This window comes from Salarias fasciatus, chromosome 22 (genome assembly GCF_902148845.1).
Source record: "Salarias fasciatus chromosome 22, fSalaFa1.1, whole genome shotgun sequence".
Taxonomy (NCBI): Eukaryota; Metazoa; Chordata; class Actinopteri; order Blenniiformes; family Blenniidae; genus Salarias; species Salarias fasciatus.
The window spans coordinates 17,791,030-17,813,627 of NC_043765.1; the positions used below are offsets into that span (position 1 = coordinate 17,791,030).

At 42.6% G+C, this 22,598-nt stretch overlaps 3 protein-coding genes and 1 non-coding gene across 5 annotated transcripts; 1 reads left to right on the top strand and 3 right to left on the bottom strand.

Annotated features, from left to right (window-relative positions):
- Positions 1 to 1,262: 1,262 nt before the first annotated feature.
- Positions 1,263 to 8,538, bottom strand: lix1l (limb and CNS expressed 1 like). Its single transcript, XM_030121278.1, has 6 exons — positions 7,935 to 8,538; positions 4,564 to 4,727; positions 4,162 to 4,302; positions 3,418 to 3,513; positions 3,196 to 3,273; positions 1,263 to 2,653 (listed from the first exon to the last, which is right to left on the bottom strand). Exons 1-6 carry the CDS (start codon positions 8,311 to 8,313, stop codon positions 2,402 to 2,404), a joined length of 1,110 nt encoding a protein of 369 aa, XP_029977138.1. The 5' UTR covers positions 8,314 to 8,538; the 3' UTR covers positions 1,263 to 2,401.
- Positions 8,539 to 13,646: 5,108 nt separating this feature from the next.
- Positions 13,647 to 15,806, top strand: LOC115409123 (type-4 ice-structuring protein-like). Of its 2 annotated transcripts, none has more exons than XM_030120119.1 (4): positions 13,647 to 13,770; positions 14,730 to 14,802; positions 14,900 to 15,019; positions 15,466 to 15,806. In XM_030120119.1, the coding sequence occupies exons 2-4, from the start codon at positions 14,750 to 14,752 to the stop codon at positions 15,677 to 15,679; spliced, it is 387 nt and encodes a 128-aa protein (XP_029975979.1). In that variant the 5' UTR covers positions 13,647 to 13,770; positions 14,730 to 14,749; the 3' UTR covers positions 15,680 to 15,806. The 2 variants fall into 2 exon arrangements, with proteins under 2 accessions (XP_029975979.1, XP_029975980.1); XM_030120120.1 differs by having other exon boundaries at positions 14,730 to 14,798; positions 14,896 to 15,019.
- Positions 15,807 to 16,236: 430 nt separating this feature from the next.
- Positions 16,237 to 22,363, bottom strand: LOC115409120 (polyadenylate-binding protein 1-like). The gene is made up of 14 exons (XM_030120117.1): positions 21,611 to 22,363; positions 20,161 to 20,354; positions 19,594 to 19,709; positions 19,239 to 19,378; positions 19,060 to 19,154; positions 18,837 to 18,974; positions 18,425 to 18,520; positions 17,909 to 18,275; positions 17,691 to 17,801; positions 17,434 to 17,576; positions 17,241 to 17,325; positions 16,844 to 16,974; positions 16,490 to 16,589; positions 16,237 to 16,311 (listed from the first exon to the last, which is right to left on the bottom strand). Exons 1-13 carry the CDS (start codon positions 21,801 to 21,803, stop codon positions 16,497 to 16,499), a joined length of 1,902 nt encoding a protein of 633 aa, XP_029975977.1. The 5' UTR covers positions 21,804 to 22,363; the 3' UTR covers positions 16,237 to 16,311; positions 16,490 to 16,496.
- Positions 18,591 to 18,724, bottom strand: LOC115381019 (small nucleolar RNA SNORA5). Its single transcript, XR_003930390.1, has one exon. It is a non-coding gene; the product is annotated as a small nucleolar RNA SNORA5 (small nucleolar RNA).
- Positions 22,364 to 22,598: the final 235 nt, after the last annotated feature.

The window sequence follows — 22,598 nt, forward strand, 5'->3', positions numbered from 1 at the left end:
AAATGAAAAAAAAAAAGCTTAAAAATCCTCAGCCTTGTAAAAACAGACCAATAATATTTTTTTTATTCTCAATTATTGAACTTCGGTCTTTAAAACTGTTTTCAGTAACAGAATAATCTATAAAGGCTCATTTTAATAAGAAGAGAAAAAATGGCTGGTAAAGTGGAACTGAGTGGCAGAGCAGGTTTGTGAAAAGAGCGAGGCGTTTACCAGACACAAAAATACTTCTAGTTTTCATTCTTGTGCTGAATACATCCAGTATTTTTAAGGTAAACTAATTCATGTGTCATAATTTACCGACAACTGATTTAATAACCCACTAAAACCTGTGAAAATATACCGATTAAATGCATATCATTCAACAGAAACATGTAGGGGAAAGTGCTTCATATTCAGATACAAAAGCAGTAAATACTCAATCAAATGATCAGAAAGGGATAGACATCAGGATAGGCCTCAGATCTTAATGGCTGAAGAAATAATGTGACATTTTAGAGTTTCGATGCCACTCTCTTGCTGCTCCTTTGAAAATCAGGTATAAAAAAACCTCCTGAAACTAATCCTGACAAAAAAAAGCATATAAACCTCTATAAAACTGTTATGGGATACTTTACACAAATGCCTTAGTACACATTTATGAAAACAAAGTGTGCTGTCTGCTGTGTGAGTGTTCCAGGTAGATTTTGTTCCCTCTGGGCAGGCCAACGTTCCCACCTGTTTCCTATCCTTCTGCTAGACTAAACTAAGCAGCTGCGAGCGATGGCTTTCCAAGATGTCAACCTCTGACCAACCTCTTTCCAAAATGTCAAAGCATACCAAGACTGTAACTAAAACTGTAATATTCAACATTACATATAAAGACAAAAACAACAAAAACTTTCACCTTTTAAAGACCCTGTTAGCAGAAGAGAAACAATCTAAACGTATACAAAAAAAAAAAAAAGGCACAACGATCTCAGAAAAGAGATCCAGCAAAGCAAGAGAGCCATAAAATCGGTCTGGCTTTAATGACCCTCAATTCATTCTTATTGTTTTCTTAATCTGCCGTCTCCTAAAATCACGCGTAATCACTTTCTGCTGTTTACAAGTAGGCTTTCAGCGGGGAGAACGAGCTCTCCCGCTGTTACGCTTACACCGCTCGCGCCCGCACTCCCCTCCTAAAAGCCTCACTCTATCAATTAAAACTCTCGCCTCTTTCCAAAAGGATCTTTAAAAGGCTACTCAAGTAAATGCCTTCGTTCTCACGGCGTATTAAAATACACTTTAGATATACAGACCATATAAAGATATCACATTTACAGTATGAAAAAAGGTCAGGCAATAAGTGTGAGTTACATTACATTACATGTTTTTTCTTTTCTTTTCTGTTTTTTTTTTATCAATACTGCCAATAGACACTTTCTGCTTCTGGTATCTCCAAACAAAGACACAAAGCAGGATCTGTTTTGTGTTGACTTGCTGTGACTCACACTAAATGAATCAGCTCATTTTTAGACCTTTCATGTTTGTACTCCAGTCCCACCCCTGCGCCCACTTATTTAAACTCCTCCAGCTAAAAAGCACATGACAAACACAATCTGGATCACAGGAGGAGCTCCACAGAGTCTACACTTCAACAGCTTTGCTCTGCAGGTCCTTCACTGGATAAGCACGCTGGAAATATTACATTCGGCGAGTGTCGCGTGGTCACCAGGCAAACAGAAAGCCTTCGCGAAGAAAACAAAGACGACATAGTGATCTGTTGTTGTGAAAGAAAAACCTGAGCTGCTGTCAGAGCCGACAGTCATCTGCTGACCCAAAAAAGTACATATTGATGCTGTGTGGGAGTTGGTCTCATGATCTGAGGAGGCAGGTTTAGCGTACTTGCATTATATTCCCATTATACTGCTTAAACTGAGCACCTGATGCAGAAAATCTAATAAGATATCTTTCTGTTTGATGTAGAAAAATGTGCAGTTTATGAAAAGAGCAGGTTACTTAAGATAGGATTTGAAATCCAAACTTTTTCTTTTTTTTTTTTTTTTTTTTACAAATAGAAAGAAAGCAAACACTTAGAAACACACAGTCAAAGAAATAAACAATACTTCATTGTTGTTTGGTTCGAGCACTCATCTCATTGTACATTCACTGATAAAAACAAGGCTTTGTTTGCGTTGGTCTACTCTGAGTAAACGCAGCAGGAAATAATGGGAAAAAGGACACATGTGGAGGCCCAGTTCTGCTGTTTGTCTTAAAAAAAAAAATGCAGGGTTAGACTGTGATCGTGAGGCACAAAGAGGCGTGTGTTTCCTCCACAGGCTGCGAGTAAAGAGCCAGATTACCTGGTCCTCGTAACACCAGTTCAGATGGGTCACCTTTCCATACCGTTTACCGAGGATCCTACGGGGCGCGAAGGCGGGTTTTAGTGTGACGGCAGCGTGGCGGTGTTGGCGGCGCTCAGCTGACCCACGGCGAGCATCAGGATGTCTTTCTTCTCTTTGTAAAAACGCAGTTCTCGGCCCGCCAGCCGGGCGTCCTCCAGCTCCCGCTCCGTGGAGGCCAGCTCCTGGGCGATGGTGCCCGCCACGCTCTGCTCCCGGTTCACCCAGTCCGCCGCCATCTGGGTGCGCATGTCGTCGTCCAGGGCCCGATGGGAATAGTGAGCCAGCACCTCCTGCGAGTTCAGTCAGATCAGAAGGTTCACTCTTGAAAACACCTTTCCAATCGGTCTCTTGACGACATTTATTTCAGGACGTGTCGTGTAAAAATGAGAATAAACATCATCTTTGAAGTAAGCTGCACGTAATTATGATTCAACCAACAAGTTTCTCTTTAAGATTTCATCTCGTTATGTCTGCTGAGATCAGATGTCTCCAACCTGCAGCCACATGCAGAGGCTCCATGTGGCTTTCACATAAATACTGCAGCAAGACGAACTGCGGGCAAAGTAAATAAACTGTTTACTTCAACGTGGAAAGACTCACAGAAAACCCCTTTTCTTTTCTTTATTTAACCTTTGGTCCTGCGTGTCGTATGTAATCAATAGAGGGTTGCTCATTATTTGTCTAATCATTTGAATCCTAAGAATGTCGGGAGGATTCAAAGAACTCTGAACAGATAGTGTCGAATGAGGAAAGACCAGCTGACATATCTAATATTTACCAGATAAAACCTTTTCTGCCCTTGTCGTCTTGTGTGAGGTGTTCATACGGTTACCTGTCGGGAACACTGTCGTTCTCTCATGGCTTTCAGGCTGCCGTTCCAGTGCAGCAGCTGGAACACGGTCATCAGCTCCTGAGACACAAACACACAGGAAGTTTATCACCGGCACAAGGTCTGCTAGCAAGGTGGCATCAATCACAAAAAGAGGATGGAATTTTAGTTTCTAATTATTTGGCAGAAGGGGACAAACAGTGAAAACTTCTGATTCATAAGCACCTGAAACTCCAGCATGGACTTCCCTTTGTTGGATTCGAGCATGAAGCGGAAGGCCCCGATCCCCGTGTTGGGGTTGTCGGCTTCTTCTCTGTTTCCCTGCAAACAGCAACAGACAATTAACGCCAGTCAGCCACGCCCTCACTGACACACACACTGCATTTTGTGACGAAGCCGGGAGGGTAATAGAGGCCTTCACAACATGCTTCAATCTCCGATAAACTCTGATTTTTAGGATGAAACCACCAGAAAAGAGAACAGGGGTCTTATGTGAAGATGCGACTGACAGTAAAAACCTGCAGCAGACATCCTCCAGTCAATATACAGGAAGTCCGGCATGCAGCCAGAAATTACACGGTAACATGAGACGGAGTGTGTGGTGAATGTGAGCTTAGAGTAGATCATGTGAGTTTCACTACCGAGTGCTGGCAGCGCAGCTTGACTCTGATTTAAAGAAAAAACCCCAACATTTTTTGACGTTGTTTTGTAAAATAGTTTCAATCAATGAAGTCAGGATGGGGGAAATAAAGCTCCAGCCCCCGCACAGCAGTCTGCAGCTTGTTCATACACACTCGGATCCAGTTCAGCACAGTGTACTGTGCACATTTTAAAACATGCACTTCGCCTCATTAAAACCAATGCACTCATCCAGCGGCTGCACAGCGTCCATTCAGGAACAGATTTTCTGTCACTTTTTTGGACGCAGATGAAAATCTACTGCCTGCAGGCTGACATGTCATAACTCACGTTGAAGGAGGCCAGCGCCTCGCTCACGCTCTTCTCGATAAAGTCGTCTGTAATCCGGCGAGAGGGGTGCTCATTGAAAACAGAATTCATCAGGGCGATCTTGGCAGCGCTGCGCCTGGCCTCCGCTTTAGTGGGACAGAACTGTCAAACAAAGAAGGAAACGTGATTAACAGTCAAATACAAACAGATATTCAGTGAAAGGAGCATGACGGCCAGTGTTTATGCGGAGCGAGGTTACACAAGTGTGCTCCGACTCCGCTGATTTGTGCCGTTGTGTCTGTGTTTGGTTTTTTTCTAGGGTGACTTCCTACATTGGTTTGTGCAGAACGAAGAGTCACGGCACATTCACCGATGCCAAGAGAAAGAAAACAGTGTATCATTGTCTAAGTGCACGAACGGTACCTGGAAACTTCCAAAGCAGCTGCCGCCCGGAAGACTGACGTAGCAGACGTATGGAGGGCTGTTGGATGGGACCATTTCATAAACCACCAGGGCTCCGTTCCGCAGATCGGCCCCCCGGGTCAGCTTCATCTGCCAGAACTCCTGTAAAGCCTCCACCACATTCACTGCAAGAAGCACAGATTTACAAAAAAAAAAAAGAAAAGAAAAGAATGTCCTCATTAGAGCGCCAAACCCATCTTTTACCATCAGTATTATTTACATGTGTTTGTTCGCAGTCCTCAGCAACATCCTCACTAAACACAAATATGGAGAAAAGGGTGGGGGGGGGGGGGGGGGGTCTTCCAGGATGCTCGAGGTTTTTCCTGAATCGATTCAGAGGAAACTCTGCATCACCTCTAAGGAGCTGCTTCAAGAAAAACACAGTCAGCTCCACGTTTCATGGGAGAAAATTAAGCTCCTGCCTTCCTGTAGGAAACAACAACAAAAGGGAAGCGGTAAAATCTGAAACTGAGCCATAAATAATTATCTGGGTTTGAATCTGCAGGGAGATGAGAGCGGAGCCAACATTGTGTGCTGAGCTCTTTGACTCCCGTTGCCGCTCCGCTCCGTCCCGCCGAGCTCTTGCCGTTTGAAACCAGTCTGGAGCCCGATCAGTGCCGTTTTTCTGGCCGCAGCTCCGCACAAGGCCAGTTCTCATGTCAGATCCATAAATCCCCCAAAACTGGAATCCAATTCACCGCTCATGCTCCCAAAACACTGCCAGCACACACTGTTCGTCTGTTGTCATTCCGTCATCAAGTGATAATTTATGTGCTATCGAAAACACGTTTGACGTATTTAACGAGCTTCAGATGTTTGGATTATTATTCCAACGGCGTCAAGGAGGCACTGTCATTCGTTCTGCAGCGAACCGGAGGTGTGAAATCTTCTTCGCTGAGAAGAGTAAGAGGTCCTGCAGCAGATGGTGTTGCTCCGGCAGAGCCATGAACTCAACATCGGGGTTTTATAGGGATTTTATAGAGAGACAGCTAAAATAAACACCAGAAATACTGTTTTCAACCGACTACAGTTAGTGATCACACCAAGAAGAACGGTTTAGTTTGTAAATCTGAGCACTAGAAATAACATGCAGCTCCAACGAAACCACAGAAAGCAAACACAGCTCATAAGAAAGTATTTTTAGGCACATGAGTGGATATCAGTGGCGATAAGGCAATGCCCTTTTGGTCTGTTTTCATCAGTTTTTCAGGATTTCCTCGATGATAAATGTGGACAGAGGCAGGAAAACGTGAGGGACAGTGAAGGATCACAGGCAACCTTGGTGGTAGGTCTGAATTAAACTCCATTCATGATTTAGTGGTTTTCGGGGAGAGAGGTGGTCTGGGAAGCTTCAGCAGGAATCCTTTTTGTAAACAAAAGAAATAGGTGAAAGATGAAGCCATTAATTAGTTTATTAAAACACACACTTTTTAAGCTCATTTCACGTCTCCAGAGCACCAGAGAAGGTTGCTATATTTGTCGCTAGTTGCTTTTGACAAAAAAACGTCGCCAAGAGGCTTTGGAAAGTCGCCAGATTTAGCGAGAAAGTCGTCAAGTTAGCAACACTGGCTGGCCCGCATCGGTGCTCGGATCACTCGTAGTGACGTAGCACCGGAGGGATCGTCTCTGATTGGTTGACGCTCAGCGGCAGCGCGTCGAAAGTTCAGTTTTCCCAACTCTCAAAAAGCGACGCTCACGACGCTCCTGACGCCGGGGACGAGCGTCGTGGGCGTCGACGCTCGAAACGCTGGAAAAGCGACGCTCATGACGCTCCTGATGCGCCGCCCCGCCGCCCGCCGCTCCACGACGCTCGTCCACCATCGACTTTGTATAGAAAAGCGACGCTCACGACGCCCGCGACGCTTTCGGTGTGAACGTAGCATAATGGAGGACATAGTTTGGGCGATATGACAGATTCTGACTAGATATTTTAAAATAAAATACCAAAATGGCAACAGAGTAATGCTTTTAATTCCTGAAGAAGCCAACAGACATTTACAAAATGATATAATAATGTGAAAAACATCACCGAGTCTGGCATTCCATCAAAACTCAATACTTGCAGTGGGATGAAGCTTGTGCAGGGGGGTGGGCAGTGTGTTTAAAGCTTAGTGGGAAAGCCCCTGATTTACCAAACTGCCTCTGCCAGTACATTCAATCACAAATCAAATCTTGAATATCTGCTCTGAACTTCTGAAATTACCCTCAGAGGAATTTGCATGTACGCCTTAGTTACTACCAACACCCTGTCATGGTCGACTCCCACCTTAAATGTATTAGAAGAGGTCAATTTTGTACTTTTAATCATCTGAAGGATATTTACATCAATGTATTTGTATTGAAAGGCTCAGTTACAAGATAAGATGTTGGGTTTTTCTTTCATTTCCACAAGGTCTAATAATAAAGCAGTGTTCATGGAGCTGCCAGTGCTCAGTGTTAAGCAGCCTAAATGGGATGGCTGTTAGTCAGAGCATGCAGGGACAATCTTTGGGAAATAAATCCTATTAGCACAGGACTTAAACACATGTATTAACTCCAAATGTCAACTTGATTTAAGTGTTTGGTCTGTTGGTAGTTTTAGGTCATGTCTCTCTTTTTGTGCAGTGATGGTTAATGAGTCAACTATATCTGCCATGGAAACCCAGCTGATGTACTAATAGATTAGTCAATTTAGAAAACCTGTTAGAAAACAGGACTTGTTTAGCATTTTTAAATGGGGTTTCTTGAGCTGCCTTTTTAATATACTTAAACCCATCAATATGACCAACATATTCACTATTTGGTAGTTAAACTAATAAATGTTTCCCAAAGTTTGAGTCAAAACATCCTGATTAGTTCACAACCAAAATACACATTAAGTTTTTTTCTTTTTAACAAAAGCTGAATAACATTACCAGAAACATTTCATAAAGATTTGCGTGGAAAAAAAACTAATTAATAGAGTTTTAAAGAGTCTGCAAGCTTTATACAGTCTACAATGGCCTTTTGTCTCTCAATGTAGTGAATCTTTAAACAGATTATGAACCATTCACCGTGTCCACTGGACAAGTAAAGGCCAATTCCTGAAGAATAATAGCTTATTGTTGGTAAATGTAATCCTCTTGAGTCGTGCTCGTTAATCCCCAGGTGGCTGAAGCCTGACTTACTAAAGGAAAAACTTTTGAACTCTTGAAAGGAGCCTTTCTGAGATGCTGAATGATGTCACACCGTCCAGGTTGTGTTGTAAATCTGATTTTTGTGTGAATAAATGAATTTAATGAGGAGTTTGTTCCTGAAAAACAGATGGAATAACTAGTTCAGTGTGTGTAAAACTCTCCACTGGGTGTGTGTACCTCTGCCGTATCCCTGCGTGTGTTTGGCGAAGCTGCGGACCACCGCCTCCACCGCCTCCTTCAGCACCGCCGGGTTCCCCGGGTTGCCGTGGCCGGACGCCCCCGGGATCGTCCCCGTGCCCGGCCCCAGCCCCAGCCCCAGCCCGGGCCCCGCTCCCATCATCCCGCCGTACAGGCTGTGGAGCTGCAGCGGCGGCGGAGGAGGAGGAGGCCCGGACGACGCGGCCAGGGAGGCCGGGGAGGACAGCAGCGGCGCGATGGGGACCGTCACCCCGGGCCGGAGGGAGGAGCGGAGCGTGCCGGTCGGCCCGGACCCGAAGCCGATCCCCGGCTGCAGCCTCGGAGGGCGGATACTGTCCGGGAGGACGTTAGATTCCATTGTCCCGACGTAACGTCTGCGAGCGTCCGGCTCCCGGAGCGAAGCGGCGGCCGCCAACCCGACGTCCTCAGCGGGGGGAGAGAGAGCAGAGGCCGAGCGGACGAGGCGCGCGGAGGTTCGAGTCCGTCACCGCAGAATTAAGAAGTTATCCGGCCGTGATTCGACTCCAAACAGCGGCGCTATGCATCCTCCGACTGGGTGAAGATCAGGCTGCAGGAGGGTCATTACAGTGCTGCCTTCACGGACCTCCGGACCTCCGGACTCCGCGGCTCCAGCATCCAGGAGCAAAATGCATAAAACACAATACACTGAAAAATGCATTTTGCACTCAGAAAAATACAATGTTAGCTTGTTCTATTGTACTGCAGGTGAAACTGCATACCATAAGGATACATATCACATTACTACAGTCATTACAGCCATTCCACCTGCACACCAAAAAACAAAACAAACAATAACAAAAAAAACTAAGACCATTAAAGAATATTAATGATAAACTGTTGTGATTACTTAGTGTTGGTTCTGACAGTAAGGTGATGCGAACAACACCAGACATAAAGTCCTTTGTAATATTTCCTGGTAGATTTCATACTGTATCCTCTCCACACATCAATCATATTAACTGTCATTGCTTAGTAATACTTTTGTTTTAAAAAAAGTTAAGCCACTGTAGAGTTTAATGGAAGAAAAGACAAGTACATTTCTAACTAATATCTGACTGTGAAAAATACTATGAGAAAAGCTGTTCATTCTCTTGTTATCACGTTTTAAAGATAAGAGGAAAAGAAAAGGAGACAGTAGCAGATCGTGGAAGACAGTATATAAGCTCATCTTTCATTATGTTGTATATTCTTATTCTTATTCCTATTCTTATTATTGTTGCTGTTGTTGTTCAAATCTAAGATTTATTTTCTGTTTGTGGTACATTTCTTAATCCTGCTCTCAGTACATGGGGATAAAAAAAGCTTCAGAATTGAATTATTTCAATTGAACTGAATTGAATTTGATTATAGACAAACCTGACTGACTGCATCTGTATTTCTGATCAAACTTTGTGAAATGTTACCATCAGTGTAGGATTAGTACCTTAGATGTTTATTTGATAGAGGAAATCGAGGTCTGAAAGCAGAAAACATTGTATTTTTAGTCCACAGCAGTTTAATTCAATTCACTTCCACTTTATTTATATAGTGTGAAATTCAAAGCAGCCATTTCTAAACAGTTTCACAGAGAAAAACCCAACAGCAGGTAATAAACACACACTACTTTGTAAGCCAAGTTAAAAAAATGTATGAAATGATTGTTTTCACAAGGATTTCAAGCACATGTACAAACCAAGCGCTTATTGAAGTTATTTCAAATGACTGTATTTCTGATTGAATTTCCAAGTGAAACTATCAAATGTATGTGAATTAAAACATGCAAACATACTTTGATGTATTAAATTACCTGCCACTGTGGATGACATTTTTGCCTCAGATATAATGAAAGATGTCCACAGTGTTGATGTTTCCGACACTTTGCCTGGACCCTGAATGCAGCAGAGGAAATCTGAGCCTCCTCTGTTCTGCTCTCAGACCAGCAGAGAGAACAGCTCCAGAGTCTCTGCTGCCCCAGCATGAGATTAAAACCTGGAAGCAGAGGAACTGATCACCCTGCTCTAAACAGGTAAAGTGAGGTACCTGCCCCCCCTCTGAGCTCCAGGACCACCGGCTCTGAGCTCACAGAGGAAATGAGAAATGAGACCCCCTCTGGCGCCTCTCTAATGTTTTCTCAGGACTTTCTGGGTCTCATGTAAGTTTTTTTTTTTTTTTTTTTTTTTCATCTTCTTTTCATTGCTTCTGTGGTCTGGGGGGAGGCCAGAGAGGTCCACAGGAGGAATGATGGAGCATTTCAATCAATGCTTATTCTTGTATGTTTAGTAAAATAAAGATCAGACCTCAGTTCTCCCCATGAAACAATTCCTGAAAGAACCACTAAAAAAACACTGAGATGATTCCATGGCAGCAAAGGAACACAATGCAAAGTTGTGTTTAGTTCACGGGTCACACATTAACAGATACAGAGGAGTGAAGCTGTTGAGCACAGCTGTAATGAGTGTTTGGCTCACTTGAGGGCGTGCTCGTGCACCCATCTCATGACAATAGATCCAGGTCCTGTCCATGTTGATCTCCTTTCTGATGATATTAGATAAAACGCTCATATGACTAGAGTTAACCCTTTACAGGTCACTGATTTCAATATTTGTAGTGTGTGCAAAAAAAACAAAAAAACAAAACTGTGATGTTCAAGGGAATATTTCAAGGTAAAAGTGTAAAACTGACCAAACTTTTGCAGGTAAGAGCTTTGTGACATTTGGTTGGTACATCTTCAGATAAACTTTCCTATTTGAGCTTTGTATATTAGATGGTAAGTAAAGCATCAATCTGGTGACCATAGACAAAAAACAGAGGTGTTTTCTCAAAACCAACATATCTGTGTTCCTGTCAGAGTATCACAGTTTAAGACGTGTGTCAATGATCAGATATTATCTTGGAACAAAATAAGAGTTTGAGTTTCTGTATTGTTCAGTGATTGCCTTAGAAAAGTGCACTGAGTGAATGCTTATGTTAAAATAACTTTAATCTTTATTGATTAATAAAGTACAACAGTGTAATGGTTTGTCTGTGCGGACACATCAGTTTAATCATTAGAAATGACAAAGATCTTATTGAAATTAGATTATATTTTTGAATTAGGAAATAAAGTTTTAAAACTCTGTAGTTTAAAAACTGTCACCTTCAATGGGCTCCTGTTACCATCATCTTCTCTTATTGCTCTGTGAAGGCAGCAAAAAATCATTCTCAGTACCACAGAGTCAAGTTATGACTGAGAAATATTCTCTGTAATGTTGCTAATTTTAATCAACATGCATGAAGTTGTACTTTTGTGCAAGTGTACTATGAGGAGCATACAGATATTTCAATTCATTTACAGAGAGTAAATGAACAGAGAGTCAAGAACCAAACTGAAGGAAAGATGCATCACAACACAAGGAATCCATTTATGGAATAAACTTGACAGTTAAATTAAGAGCTCTCAGTCCATTTACATCTTCAGGAAATGTTTAAAAGCACAGTTATTGGGAGGGTACGATTCTGCTTTAAAGTATGGTGAAAAATTAGAATGATTGCTTCTTTTCTTTTTTGTAAATATTTTGTGATCATTTTTTTGTATTTTGATTTTGTGAAATGGTTGTATTTGATTTTGTAAATGTTTTGTGATATTGTTTAACAAATCTTGACAAACTGTCATTTATTTTATGTTGATAGGGGCCGACATTATAAGTCTCACTTCTTTCTGTTCCCTTTCATTTCTTTTAAAAGAATGAAATAAATAAAAATCAATCAATCCATCAATCAAATGATAGAATTCATCAGAATAAAACACTGAAGTAAAGCTTAGTTGACTGAAAAATCAACATTGTTCCCATTTCTGCAATCAACTACATAGAATTGATATTTTCAAGAAGTTACATTTTGGATTGTGGATTAAATTTAGTCAGTTATTTTAAAGATTGAAAATAAGTTACGTAAATGGTTTAAGTTGAGTGGATAAGTCACGTAGGGCCGGACTTTGACCTGAACTGAGATCTTCTGACACGATGCTCCAGGAATGTGAAACTATTCCTCACTGAAGCTTAATCTTATTTCACAGGAAAATGAAACAAATGCAGTCAGCTAACACTGAATGGCTGCTTATGAGAGCCAGAGAGAAAGTTTTCAGGTTAAAGAAATAGTTTATGCACAGTTTTTTTTTCTTTTTTTCAATGCTTTAGTGCTGATTTGAACTTTAAGCCCTCCAGCTTGTACTGCGCACTACAGAGGAGGTGAAGCACTTCTCCTTGGAGGGTTCTCAGGCACACAAACAAGCTGTTTCCAGCAGGACGGGGGTCCAGTCCAGCAGTGAACAGGCGCTGGACGCAAAGAACAAAACACAGTTCACATTCCCACATCTGGCTTTCATTTAGCTTACAGCTTAAAAAAAAAAAAAAAAAAATCTAATGTTCGAAACTCCACTCACTTCAGGGGTTTTCCCCAGCAGATGAATAGAGGCTCACAGGACTGCCAGTCACCGTTTATTAAACAGACTTGTGTTGTTGCTTGTACGCTCACTGCTCACATATTTCAGCAGAAAACATGCAGCCAGTTGTTTATCACAGCAGTAAAGATAGTGTGTGAGCAGAAACACCCTGCTGGGTGGAAGCCAAAGGTGGAAGGTTTACATCCACATGAATGAGTGTCACACTGTGGGAATCTTCATGCAGAGCTGCTACACAAAGCCCCACTGTTATCGGCAAATACTGCTACTACTGTGGTAAAATGTGTAACTATCAAACACATCTAGAAAAATCCAATATGGTTGGCAAGTTTAGTATTGATCCATTTTATCAATTAAAGTAGGAGGTTTCTGAGTTTTGGGGCAAAAAGGTGAAAGAAATGTTGCAGGACCTTTTTAAGGTGAATAAACGTCATCCTCAGGTTCTCACAAATGATTGTACCGAAGGTCCTCACAATCGCTCTAATACTCGATCAATCATTAGCGTTTTCATGTTCAGTGGAGTTTTATGTAAGTTTGGGTCACAGCCAGTTGATATGAGATGAAAGGAAGGACAATCACTGGCACGCATGCTTCAGAAGAACTCAGAGGATTCATCCAATAAACATGTCTGAGTTGTGGAGGAGAGTTATGGGGCTGGACGAGAAACCCGAGCAGGCACAGGGAGAGCACGCAAGCTCCACTCAGAAAAGCCCTTTAAATCACTTTACATTTGAGAGATGGAGTATCCAACCACCAAGACGAAACAGTGACGTAAAACTTTGTGTGTTACAGCGTTTCTGGCACTCAGTGCAAATCAGCCCGACCAAAAAACACAGCTGTGGTTTAATTTAATAACAAAACTGATGAGAAATCAATAAAGCAATCAATGCCTTCTGATTGTCTGATACATGTCTCTCGGATTCACAGGAACATTTACACAAACGGTCTTTTAGCATAAATACAAGCTAAATACTTCATCTAAACTTTCCATCATCAGTTGTAGTGATTAATAAAAGTGCAGAAAAAGCAGGACAGTGTGTTTCTACATGTTATCATATCTACTGACGCTGACGATGTCAAAAGACGTCTGTCAGCGTGGTTTGGACCATACCGTTCCTGATGATTCATAATCTATTTAATCTGTGTGATAAGACGCTCGCTCATGCTGGATGTCAGCACAGGGACTGTTGGACTTTGGCTTAGTTTATCCAGGTGGCAGAAGGAGCAGCAAGGGTCAGAGCTGTAACTCCCCCATCGGTCCTGTGGCAGCCAATCACAGCCCGGAGCCGGCGGGGCAGCATCCCCGCAGGGGGACTATAAGAAGGGGCAGGGTCCCACAGGAGGCCACCATCCGGTCCACATTCTCCTGCAGAACAGGTGAGTCTCAGCCATTCTACCTCATCCGCATTTCCTGTTTGCATGTAATTCTTTACTTTTGTTTGAAAGAATTTATTTACTATGCCTTGAATCCTGATGTATTTATTTGTTAATCTTTTGCACTGTAAGAATGGAATACTAGAAACACAGTTTAACTTTTAGTTTACATTTCACATTCTTTACCAGTCCTCTTGGAAAAGTTATTTTTTTGTTTGTTTGTAAAGGCAGAATCTACAGAAGAAGGCTTGAAATAATCATTAAGTACATTTTGCTCCAAAAAGCCATAAGAAATGTATTGGACAATTGATAATGGAAAGAAGGCACGAAAACCCGCATTTTAAGTACTTTCTAAGAATGAAACTGCATTTAATATATATAGATTTGTAAAATAAGTGGCAGCAAATTAAATAATCATGATACCACAAAATGTGCAGCCGTTTTAAAAAAGTGATTTGACAAAACAAAACTGACAAAGCAACAAAGAATACCAAATTAAACCAGAAGAATAGACTAATTTCTTAGGGAAAATATGAATTTCATCTTCATCTTCCCAAACAATTATATCCTATAATCAATGCTGTGTTGGTATTATAAGTAAGCGGATAATGAAAGTATAATTTACAGCAGGAATATTAATGTTAATAAGTTAAACGTTTTGAGCCTGATTCTCCAGCTGACACGTCACCTGTGGGTAAAAAGATAATAGATAACCGTGTAGACTTAGCAAACATACACAGTTACTGTAAATGTTTATTTACTCATGAGTCAGGCTGCATTGGTGATTCATCAGATGGAGTAATACCACTGTGGATACGAACAATGTCTGGAAACAAACAAGCCCATGAAGGTCTGCTGCTTGGTACATTCAGGGCAAACAGCCAGAGGAGAGGAGTAAACGCATACGTGAAGCTTTTCTTTGTTTCTAATCACACAATGTTGTCATGATTTACTCTTTTTAGGTCTGATCCAGTCAGCAACCATGAAATTCTCCCTCATCGCCGCTGTGGTCGTGCTCGCTCTGGCACAAGGTACGAACAGCATGGCTTAAAGGCTTAATGCAATGACAGTCCCAGGTGTGGGAGTGAGACATTTCAATTTATTTTCATTGTTTGGGGGAATCCGCAGGAAGCTTTGCCGAAGAAGCAACCGTGCAGGACAAGCTCACTCAGTACTTTGAGGAGATCAGGGCCAAAATGACTGAGGAGCTCAGCACTCTGATCAGCAACCACGACCTGGCCAACCAGGCTAGGTGAGTCACTGGTGACACTTCACCACCGCACACACACACACACACACATTCTTCACTCACAGCTCGTGGTCTGGTTGACTCAATAACAGCCATGTGAATTTTCCAACTTTACCATAATCATAAATCAACAAGTTGAAAATACTGCAGAGCGTCAGTCATATTGTAGCTGATATGCTTGATTAATGTTTAGCAATGTCAGGAGATACTTTATGATGGCAGTAGTACATATTTACTACTCAAGTTAGCAGGAACTCGTCGGCTTTACTGTACTTATTATGCAACACTGACAATACAAGCTGTTGTAAAATCAACCATAACTTCTGGTTATTTCTCTATATCTAACTCTATGAGGACGCACCCAAATCAAACATTCACCATCTCCTGTGAGTCAGACACCTGCACTCCTGATTATAATTGGCTTTTTTTTTTTCCTTTCAATTCTGCAGCACCTTCCTGCAGGATAAGAAAACCCAGCTGGAGCCTCTGGCCTCTCAGTTCCACGGTCAGGTCCAGGCTGCTGCCAGCTCAGTTCAGGAGCAGATCAAGCCCCTGGCTGAGAACGTGCAGTCCCAGCTCCAGCCCGTGATCGACAACTTCCAGAAGACCATGGAGGATGTGCTGAGACAGCTGACGGAGCAGGCCCGCACCATCGCCAACTGAACACCAGCTGAAATGGACTGAGCGAAAGAAGCTGCTGAGGAGACGACCTTCCTTCAAAAGGAGCCTCAGATGTGCTTCCAGTGCTTTAATGTCAACATTCACCATCTTTGTAACAAAGCACAATAAAGAAGTAACTTAAAACAGACTCGTCAGTTTCTGGAAATATGTTTGTTTTGATCACTTTACCACGGATGATCTTCAGCAGCACATCTGAATGTATCACTTTAGAGGTCAAAGTCTATCATTCACCAGACAGACACTAATTTTATTATCACTTTTATTCAAGCAAGCAGAGGTCAAGGAAAACTGATAATAATGGGGTAACGCTGCCCGAACAATCGAACATTTAAAAGGGCTAAAATGGCAGAAACAACTGATGTCACTTTATTTTGACAAAGAATTATCCTCTAAACCCCCTCACGAACTATGACTTTTTTATTTTAAGTTTTTCTCTTTTTTTGTTTGTTTTATCCTTTTTAACTCAACAACCAGGAATATCGTTTCTTTTAATGTGGAGCCTGGTTGGAGACTTGTTTCCATTGTTATTTTTAGTTTTACTTTTTACTGTTTTTTTACATTTTCACTTAAATTCTTTTGTCCATCGGTGAAGCTGGTCTCAAGGTTCCCCATCCCTGTGAAAAGCATATAAAGACAATATTAGTAATGATTTTTTAATGTAAAAAAAACAAAGAAAAGGAATTGCCAGTATCATTCATACTTGTACCCTCAATCTAGAAATGTAATTCTTTGATCAGAGTCTTCTTCTGATGCACAATGAGCAAGTGAAAAAGAGGTGAAAAGTAGCCGTACCTTGGGTTCAGACACTTTGAACAACAGCAGTGTTTGTCACTGTCTTCTGGGCCGTCTCTTTGGCCTGGTGGGCCTGAAGCACAGCCACAGCCTCGTCCACCTACAGGGATAGACAATGCTGGCTTAGCTTTGCGACAGGGTGACATCAGGCTGGGATTTTAATACCGTGTCAATTTAACAAGATCCATTATGTGACACAACATTTCCATTAAAGTGATTTATTTAGCACTCGATTTTTTTTTTTTTTTTTTTTTTTTGCAACCGTCAAAGAGTCTGTACTCTAGTCCAAACACTGAGGCCTGGGGAGATCTTTGGAGAATGAATGAAAAGTCAATAATATACTGAAGCACCAACCTTTGAGCGCAGAGACTCTGGGGACTCCAGCATGTGGAGCAGCTCGGAGTTGTCGATCTCGAGGAGCATGCCGGTGATCTTGCCTGCCAGACTGGGATGCATGTTCTGGATCAGTGGGAAGAGACGTTCACCTGCAGGAGTGACAGACAGGAAGGATTAACAGCAGGCTGAGGGGCTGGAATCAGAAGTATAAAACAATTCACATGTTAGATAACATTAAATTCTTACTAGGTGTTGTGTGCAACATCCCAATGTTGGAGATGAATGTTATTGTCAACTTACCAACTTTTGATATAAAACCTGTGATGCGAAACACTATATACGCTGGATATGAATAAACATGAAGATTGCTGGACTAACTTGGTAAAATCTAAAGACAGCTGTGAGTGAACCTTACCCAGCATCTGCTTCTGTTCCTGCGGAGGAGCAGCGGCCAGCATGGAAGCAGTGAGAGGCTCCTGTCCCTGAACGTGGACTGCAGGCTGTGAGGAGGGTCAGCGCAAAAGCGTGTTTTAATTCATGTCAAAGTCTTTCTCAGGTCTAAGTCCGAAAAGGTCAGTAGGTTCAAGAAGAGAAAGGTGAAGTCCTACCTGCTGCATGTTCACCTGCGGCTGGGTAGCCATGTGCTGCTGAGGGTTGCGGACTCCTGCTGCGTACTTGTACTGAGGCACTCCACGCACAGCATTGTTCGCTGCAGCAGCAGCGCTGGCTGGTCGCGGACCCATCGCCTGAGCTGTTGAAAGATCAGGAACATTTTTCAAAAAAGGCAGAAAAATGTAGAAAAACAGACAAACAACTAGATTCCGCACGTGCAGAGAGAATATTGCCTGTGTGTAAACGGACTGACCGACACGCTGGGTGGACATCATACGGGGCACTTGTGAAGCAGGCCGCATCGCACCAAAGGTCTGAGGGCGAGAAGCTGAAGGACGCATGGCGCCGGGCATGTTGGGGAAGTCTACAACCACACACACACACACATAAAAATAACAGTTACTATAACGTTCAAATAGTTGTGTTTTTTAAAGTAACAACAACATGAATGACATCAGGACGGACACTCACGCTGTGGTCGGACACCCTGTGTGGTCCAGCGCGGACTCGGGCGAAGCTGGGCCATCTGACCCGCAGCTGGGTAATAGGTGGCGCGATTCTGGGCCGGAGGGATGGCTGCCATGAAGTAACCAGAGGGCGGGGCCGGCTGATAGGGGTTGATGACAGGATTTGGCACCGCGCGCACACTGGCCATCCGCTGCATGTACTGGTTGGTGAGGTGGGCTTGACGCTCCTCTTTCCTCTGGGCCAGGGCCACGTACAGAGGCTTGGTGGCCACAATGCGCCCGTTCATTTCTGTCACAGCTTTGGTGGCCTCTTCTGGGGACGAGAAGCAGACGAAGCCAAAGCCTTTGCTGCGTCCACCCTCCAACATGACCTGAGGAAGAGACACATCGTGTGTGCACTACATAGTAAAGTAAACATTTTGAAATGATTTAGCTAAAAGGAATGAATGTTCGCTAATAAAAGCTAAATTCCATCCATCTCCGTCATGACAGAATGCAGAAAAAACAGACGTGGTTTTACCTTGGCACTGGTTATGGTACCAAAGGGTGAAAACTCTTTTCGCAGGCATTCGTCATCAATTCCGTCATCCAGGTTCTTCACGTACAAGTTGACTCCCTAAAATGCAAGAAAGTTAAACATGAATCTCCTCTGAAAAATTGGCAATAATCCAGCTGTTTATTTCATTACATGTCTGCAGTACATATTTATCCCCTGGGTCTACAGTGGAGAAACAAGGGCCCATGAACTGCAGTTACTGTTGCAGCCATTTTGGCCAGTGCATCCTACCAAGAAGAGAGCACTGAATTTGACAAAGCTGCTCATTAACCAGCAAAAGATGAGTAATACTACGACAACTGCAATGTTTCACAGGCTACAGTACATCATTTGGCAGTTATAAGGTTCAGTTTATGCAAGAAAATAAAGAAGTGACCTGGTAACGAGTCATGCGATCTTGTTTCATTTGTTCAAATTTTCGCTTCAGCTCCGTCTGTCGCTCCACCTTCTTCTGGGCACGTCCGACATAGATCAGCTTGCCGTTCAGCTCCTTCCCGTTCATCTCGTCCACTGCCTGAAGAAATCACAATCACAAAGTCAGCTTTCAAGGGTGAGTTAGTGAATATTCCCGAGAGTAATTCTGCCAGGGTCAATCTCACCTTCTGCGCATCCTCATGCCTTTCGAAGCTGACAAACCCAAAACCCCGAGACTTCCCGGTGTCATCAATCATGACTCGGATACTCATGGCACTTCCTAAACAAAAGAAAAGAGAGACATGCAATAAACATGCTGTTTTCCGTTCATTTGTGAAGTGTAGCAGTGGACGACCTGACTGACCATATTTACTGAAGACTTCTCTCAGCTTTTCATCATCCATGTCGTCACCGAAGTTTTTAATGTAGACATTAGTGAACTCTTTAGCCCGGGCACCCAGCTCAGCCTCGCGTTCTTTGCGAGATTTGAAGCGACCCACAAATCTGAGAAAAGAAGAAGCAGCAAATATTTAAATCAAGAAAAAAAAAACAGTCCTGCCCAACATACCTTTGAAATCTGTTGTACTTATATAAAATAAATACACCTGAAAACACTTTTTGCTGCATGATCCACAGAGTAATACATTAAGAACAAAATACACACACACACACACACACACCCAACGCTTCATTCAAAGTAAGTTAAAACATTCACTTACACTTTTCGGTCATTGAGTAGCATGCCATTCATTTTTTCAATGGCTCGTTCGGCTGCCTCCTGAGTCTCAAAATGCACAAAGCCGTAACCTTTAGAGCCATTCTCGTCACAAACCACCTTAGAGAAATAAAAAACATGCCACTTTTAAGCCACACACCCATGCAATGGTGCAAGAGTCTGACTAAACATCTGACTGAGATAATAATAAACACTTTCTGATACTTTTGTGTTTATTCGCTTTCTGTGGAGAATGTTCCTTTCGTTGCAGCATTCAAATTGTTACTTCACTGTGTGGTTAAGGGCACAGCTGAATCCCACAGTGGTGTAATAGTTAGCAAAACATGCTTAGGAAGTTAATTGGTGACTCTTAAAGCAGAACAGTATAAGAATATGGCTCCATTCTTTTGAAACATCCAATCCATAAATGACACACTGCCTGTTTGGTCATTTGCAAAATGTATTTTTTGTAGTGGGGCTTTCATACTTTATAGATAAAAGTACTCTTAAAAACACTCACATGCATAGAATAATAAATTACACTGGCCACTTCCTTGCATTAGTACTTTACCTTGCATGATAGGATGTTGCCAAAAGCCGAAAAAGTATCATAAAGAGCCTTGTTGTCAATGGACTTGTCAAGATTCTTAATAAAGATGTTTCCGACTCCACTTTTTCTCAGCGATGGATCACGCTGCGACCACATGATGCGTACGGGCCTGCCCTTGATCACATCGAAGTTCATGGTGTCCAGTGCACGCTCAGCTGAGGGGAGGAACACAGGAGAAGAAACTTATCTGGTTGTTTTATATCTATCCACTTTCAGGCCTGACTTGTTGAGGTCATACGTAAAATTCTGAAATTCGCTGACCCTCTGCATTTCAAATTTGAGGTTAATGTTACAGAGGCAACGTTAGGATGACCAGTTGTAAAGCCTTCTGGAAAAGTAAAACAGTAAACAGGAATTTCAGGCTTTTCTTCCTTAGTAAGTACTATTTAAGTGTTTTTTGTTTTGTTTTGTTTTTTTAAAGAAAGGGTTAGATAACCTGAATGCTTGCATAATATCGTTTTTATGCATGTTTCAAAATGCCCAGTCATTTTAATAGAACTGCCCTTCAGGATGTATGTTTGAAGTCTCTCGATTATCATACTGGAAATATGAATTTGATTCATCAAACCTAAGGTTTTCAAACTTACATCTTCTTGATTTTAAGTAATCGCCTGTCAAGCTGCCCGACCTTTCACCTGCTGTTTTTACCTGGGAAAACCCGATGCTCTCAGTAATGACAGTTAAATGAAGTGGGGAAGAAAAAAAAGGTAGATGAATTGATGAAAATACTGCAAAGTACTCATATGGGCTTTGATACATAAAGATTCATGATCTAATAATAAAAAAAAGTTGTTGGGTTTTCATTTTTTTATTGAATGCCTTCAATTGAGAGGCTGTAAAACACTTTCTCAGTATCAATGATCCTGTTATTAACTTATTACAGATACAATCTGGGTAAAAACACACCAGGAAAAGGAGGTCAGTATCTTTATCTGGAGCATGCAGACAATGTGATGATCGTAGGAGAAATATGTGATAACTGTGGTATTTGCGGCCTACAATTTGTGACAGTTCTAGGGAGTTAACCCATAATTCGCCCCTTGATACAATTCGAAGGAAACCTATGTAAACACAGACAGATTCAAGCAAACTAGGGTATCAGCACTTTTAGGATGGGCAGTTAGGGTGTTGTCCTGACAAATGAGAGATAGCAAAGCCCTGACAGTTAGCAGCAGTGTGCTACATGAAAGGGTGGGCCGGGCCGGCTGGGCAGGGTGGACTCGATGCTTCTTTGCTACGCCACTGCTGAGAGGTTCAACTGAGGAGAGAGAGAGACCCCCACCGACAACATGTCGGCCGCAGTCACGTGTAGCATTAACAGGGCAGCCCTGGCTCGTAAGTGACTTCCATGTGGGGAAATGGACAGCTGTTCAAAAAAAAAAAAGAAGTATGTCCATGAAAAAGCACATACCGTCCGCCGGCTGCTGGAAGTTGACATAGGCGTATCCAAGGGAACGGCGGGTGATCATGTCCCTGCAGACCCGGATCGAGAGGATGGCTCCGGCCGGGCTGAACTTCTCGTACAGCATCGCCTCGGTCACATCTTGATGCAGGTCCCCGACGTACAGCGAGGCCATGGGGTAACTGGGAGCGCCGGGGTTCATCTCTGTCGGCTGCGCGGGGAGGGGGGCTCTAGCGGAGCACCGGGACTAAGCTTGAGAAAAGTTTTCAGTTTGAGTGAAGAAAGCTGGAGTGTCTTTAACAGTTCCTAACGGCTACGGACGTCGCGTCAGTTAGGGGAGATGCGGACGGGCTGCCGTTGCCGTTACAGGCGTTGAGCTGAACAGTTGCGGTGTTTTCGGGGGTCGAATTTAGCGCGGGGACAGAGTTGAAAAACGACTTCTGTTATGACTATAACTGTTCGTGAAACGTGTCAAGCGGAAATAAAAGCAGAAAAAAAAACAGCTGTACTTGGCCTCGCTTCTGACTCGGTAACACGTCGACTGGAAAATACGATACTAGGCAGCCTGTTTCTTCTTGTACGTTACCGTCCGGTCCTTGAGTGTCTTACTCCAGCGTCACCGACTTGTTACAAAAAAAAAGAAAAAAATATATTTTTTGTTTTTTATGTTTTGAATTTTTTTTGTATTTTTATATTTTTTTAGAATGTGTGCCGAGCGAGCTCAGAGCACACGCATTCACACAGCACTGACAGCCGGGTAGAGGGGGGAGCAGGCGATGGGAGGCTGATCAATATATACCAGCCTCTACGTCACGGGAAACAACCAATGTAGTGAGGAGGGGCGGGCTTAACAGGCCATGATGATGAAATCGTGTAAAAGGTTTTGGTACAGGATGAAGATGACTACTGGTGTTGAAAACATCTTTCACACAAATACTGAAGTAGGCCTAGAGACTTCATCTGACAGAAATAAATAAATATAGGAGATATTACATCA

What these genes read in the sequence shown, in the direction of transcription:
- LOC115409120 (XM_030120117.1), bottom strand. Translation starts at nt 21,803, where the DNA reads ATGAACCCCGGCGCTCCCAGTTACCCCATGGCCTCGCTGTACGTCGGG. An exon ending in GGCATGAGGATGCGCAGAAG is followed by an intron (nt 18,975 to 19,059) that starts GTGAGATTGACC and finishes TGATTTCTTCAG; the next exon opens with GCAGTGGACGAGATGAACGG. An exon ending in CGCAGGTGAACATGCAGCAG is followed by an intron (nt 17,326 to 17,433) that starts GTAGGACTTCAC and finishes CCCTCCTCACAG; the next exon opens with CCTGCAGTCCACGTTCAGGG.
- lix1l (XM_030121278.1), bottom strand. Translation starts at nt 8,313, where the DNA reads ATGGAATCTAACGTCCTCCCGGACAGTATCCGCCCTCCGAGGCTGCAG. An exon ending in CACGCAGGGATACGGCAGAG is followed by an intron (nt 4,728 to 7,934) that starts GTACACACACCC and finishes TGCTTCTTGCAG; the next exon opens with TGAATGTGGTGGAGGCTTTA. An exon ending in AGTCCATGCTGGAGTTTCAG is followed by an intron (nt 3,274 to 3,417) that starts GTGCTTATGAAT and finishes TTTGTGTCTCAG; the next exon opens with GAGCTGATGACCGTGTTCCA.
- LOC115409123 (XM_030120119.1), top strand. Translation starts at nt 14,750, where the DNA reads ATGAAATTCTCCCTCATCGCCGCTGTGGTCGTGCTCGCTCTGGCACAA. An exon ending in CTCGCTCTGGCACAAGGTAC is followed by an intron (nt 14,803 to 14,899) that starts GAACAGCATGGC and finishes ATCCGCAGGAAG; the next exon opens with CTTTGCCGAAGAAGCAACCG. An exon ending in GACCTGGCCAACCAGGCTAG is followed by an intron (nt 15,020 to 15,465) that starts GTGAGTCACTGG and finishes TCAATTCTGCAG; the next exon opens with CACCTTCCTGCAGGATAAGA.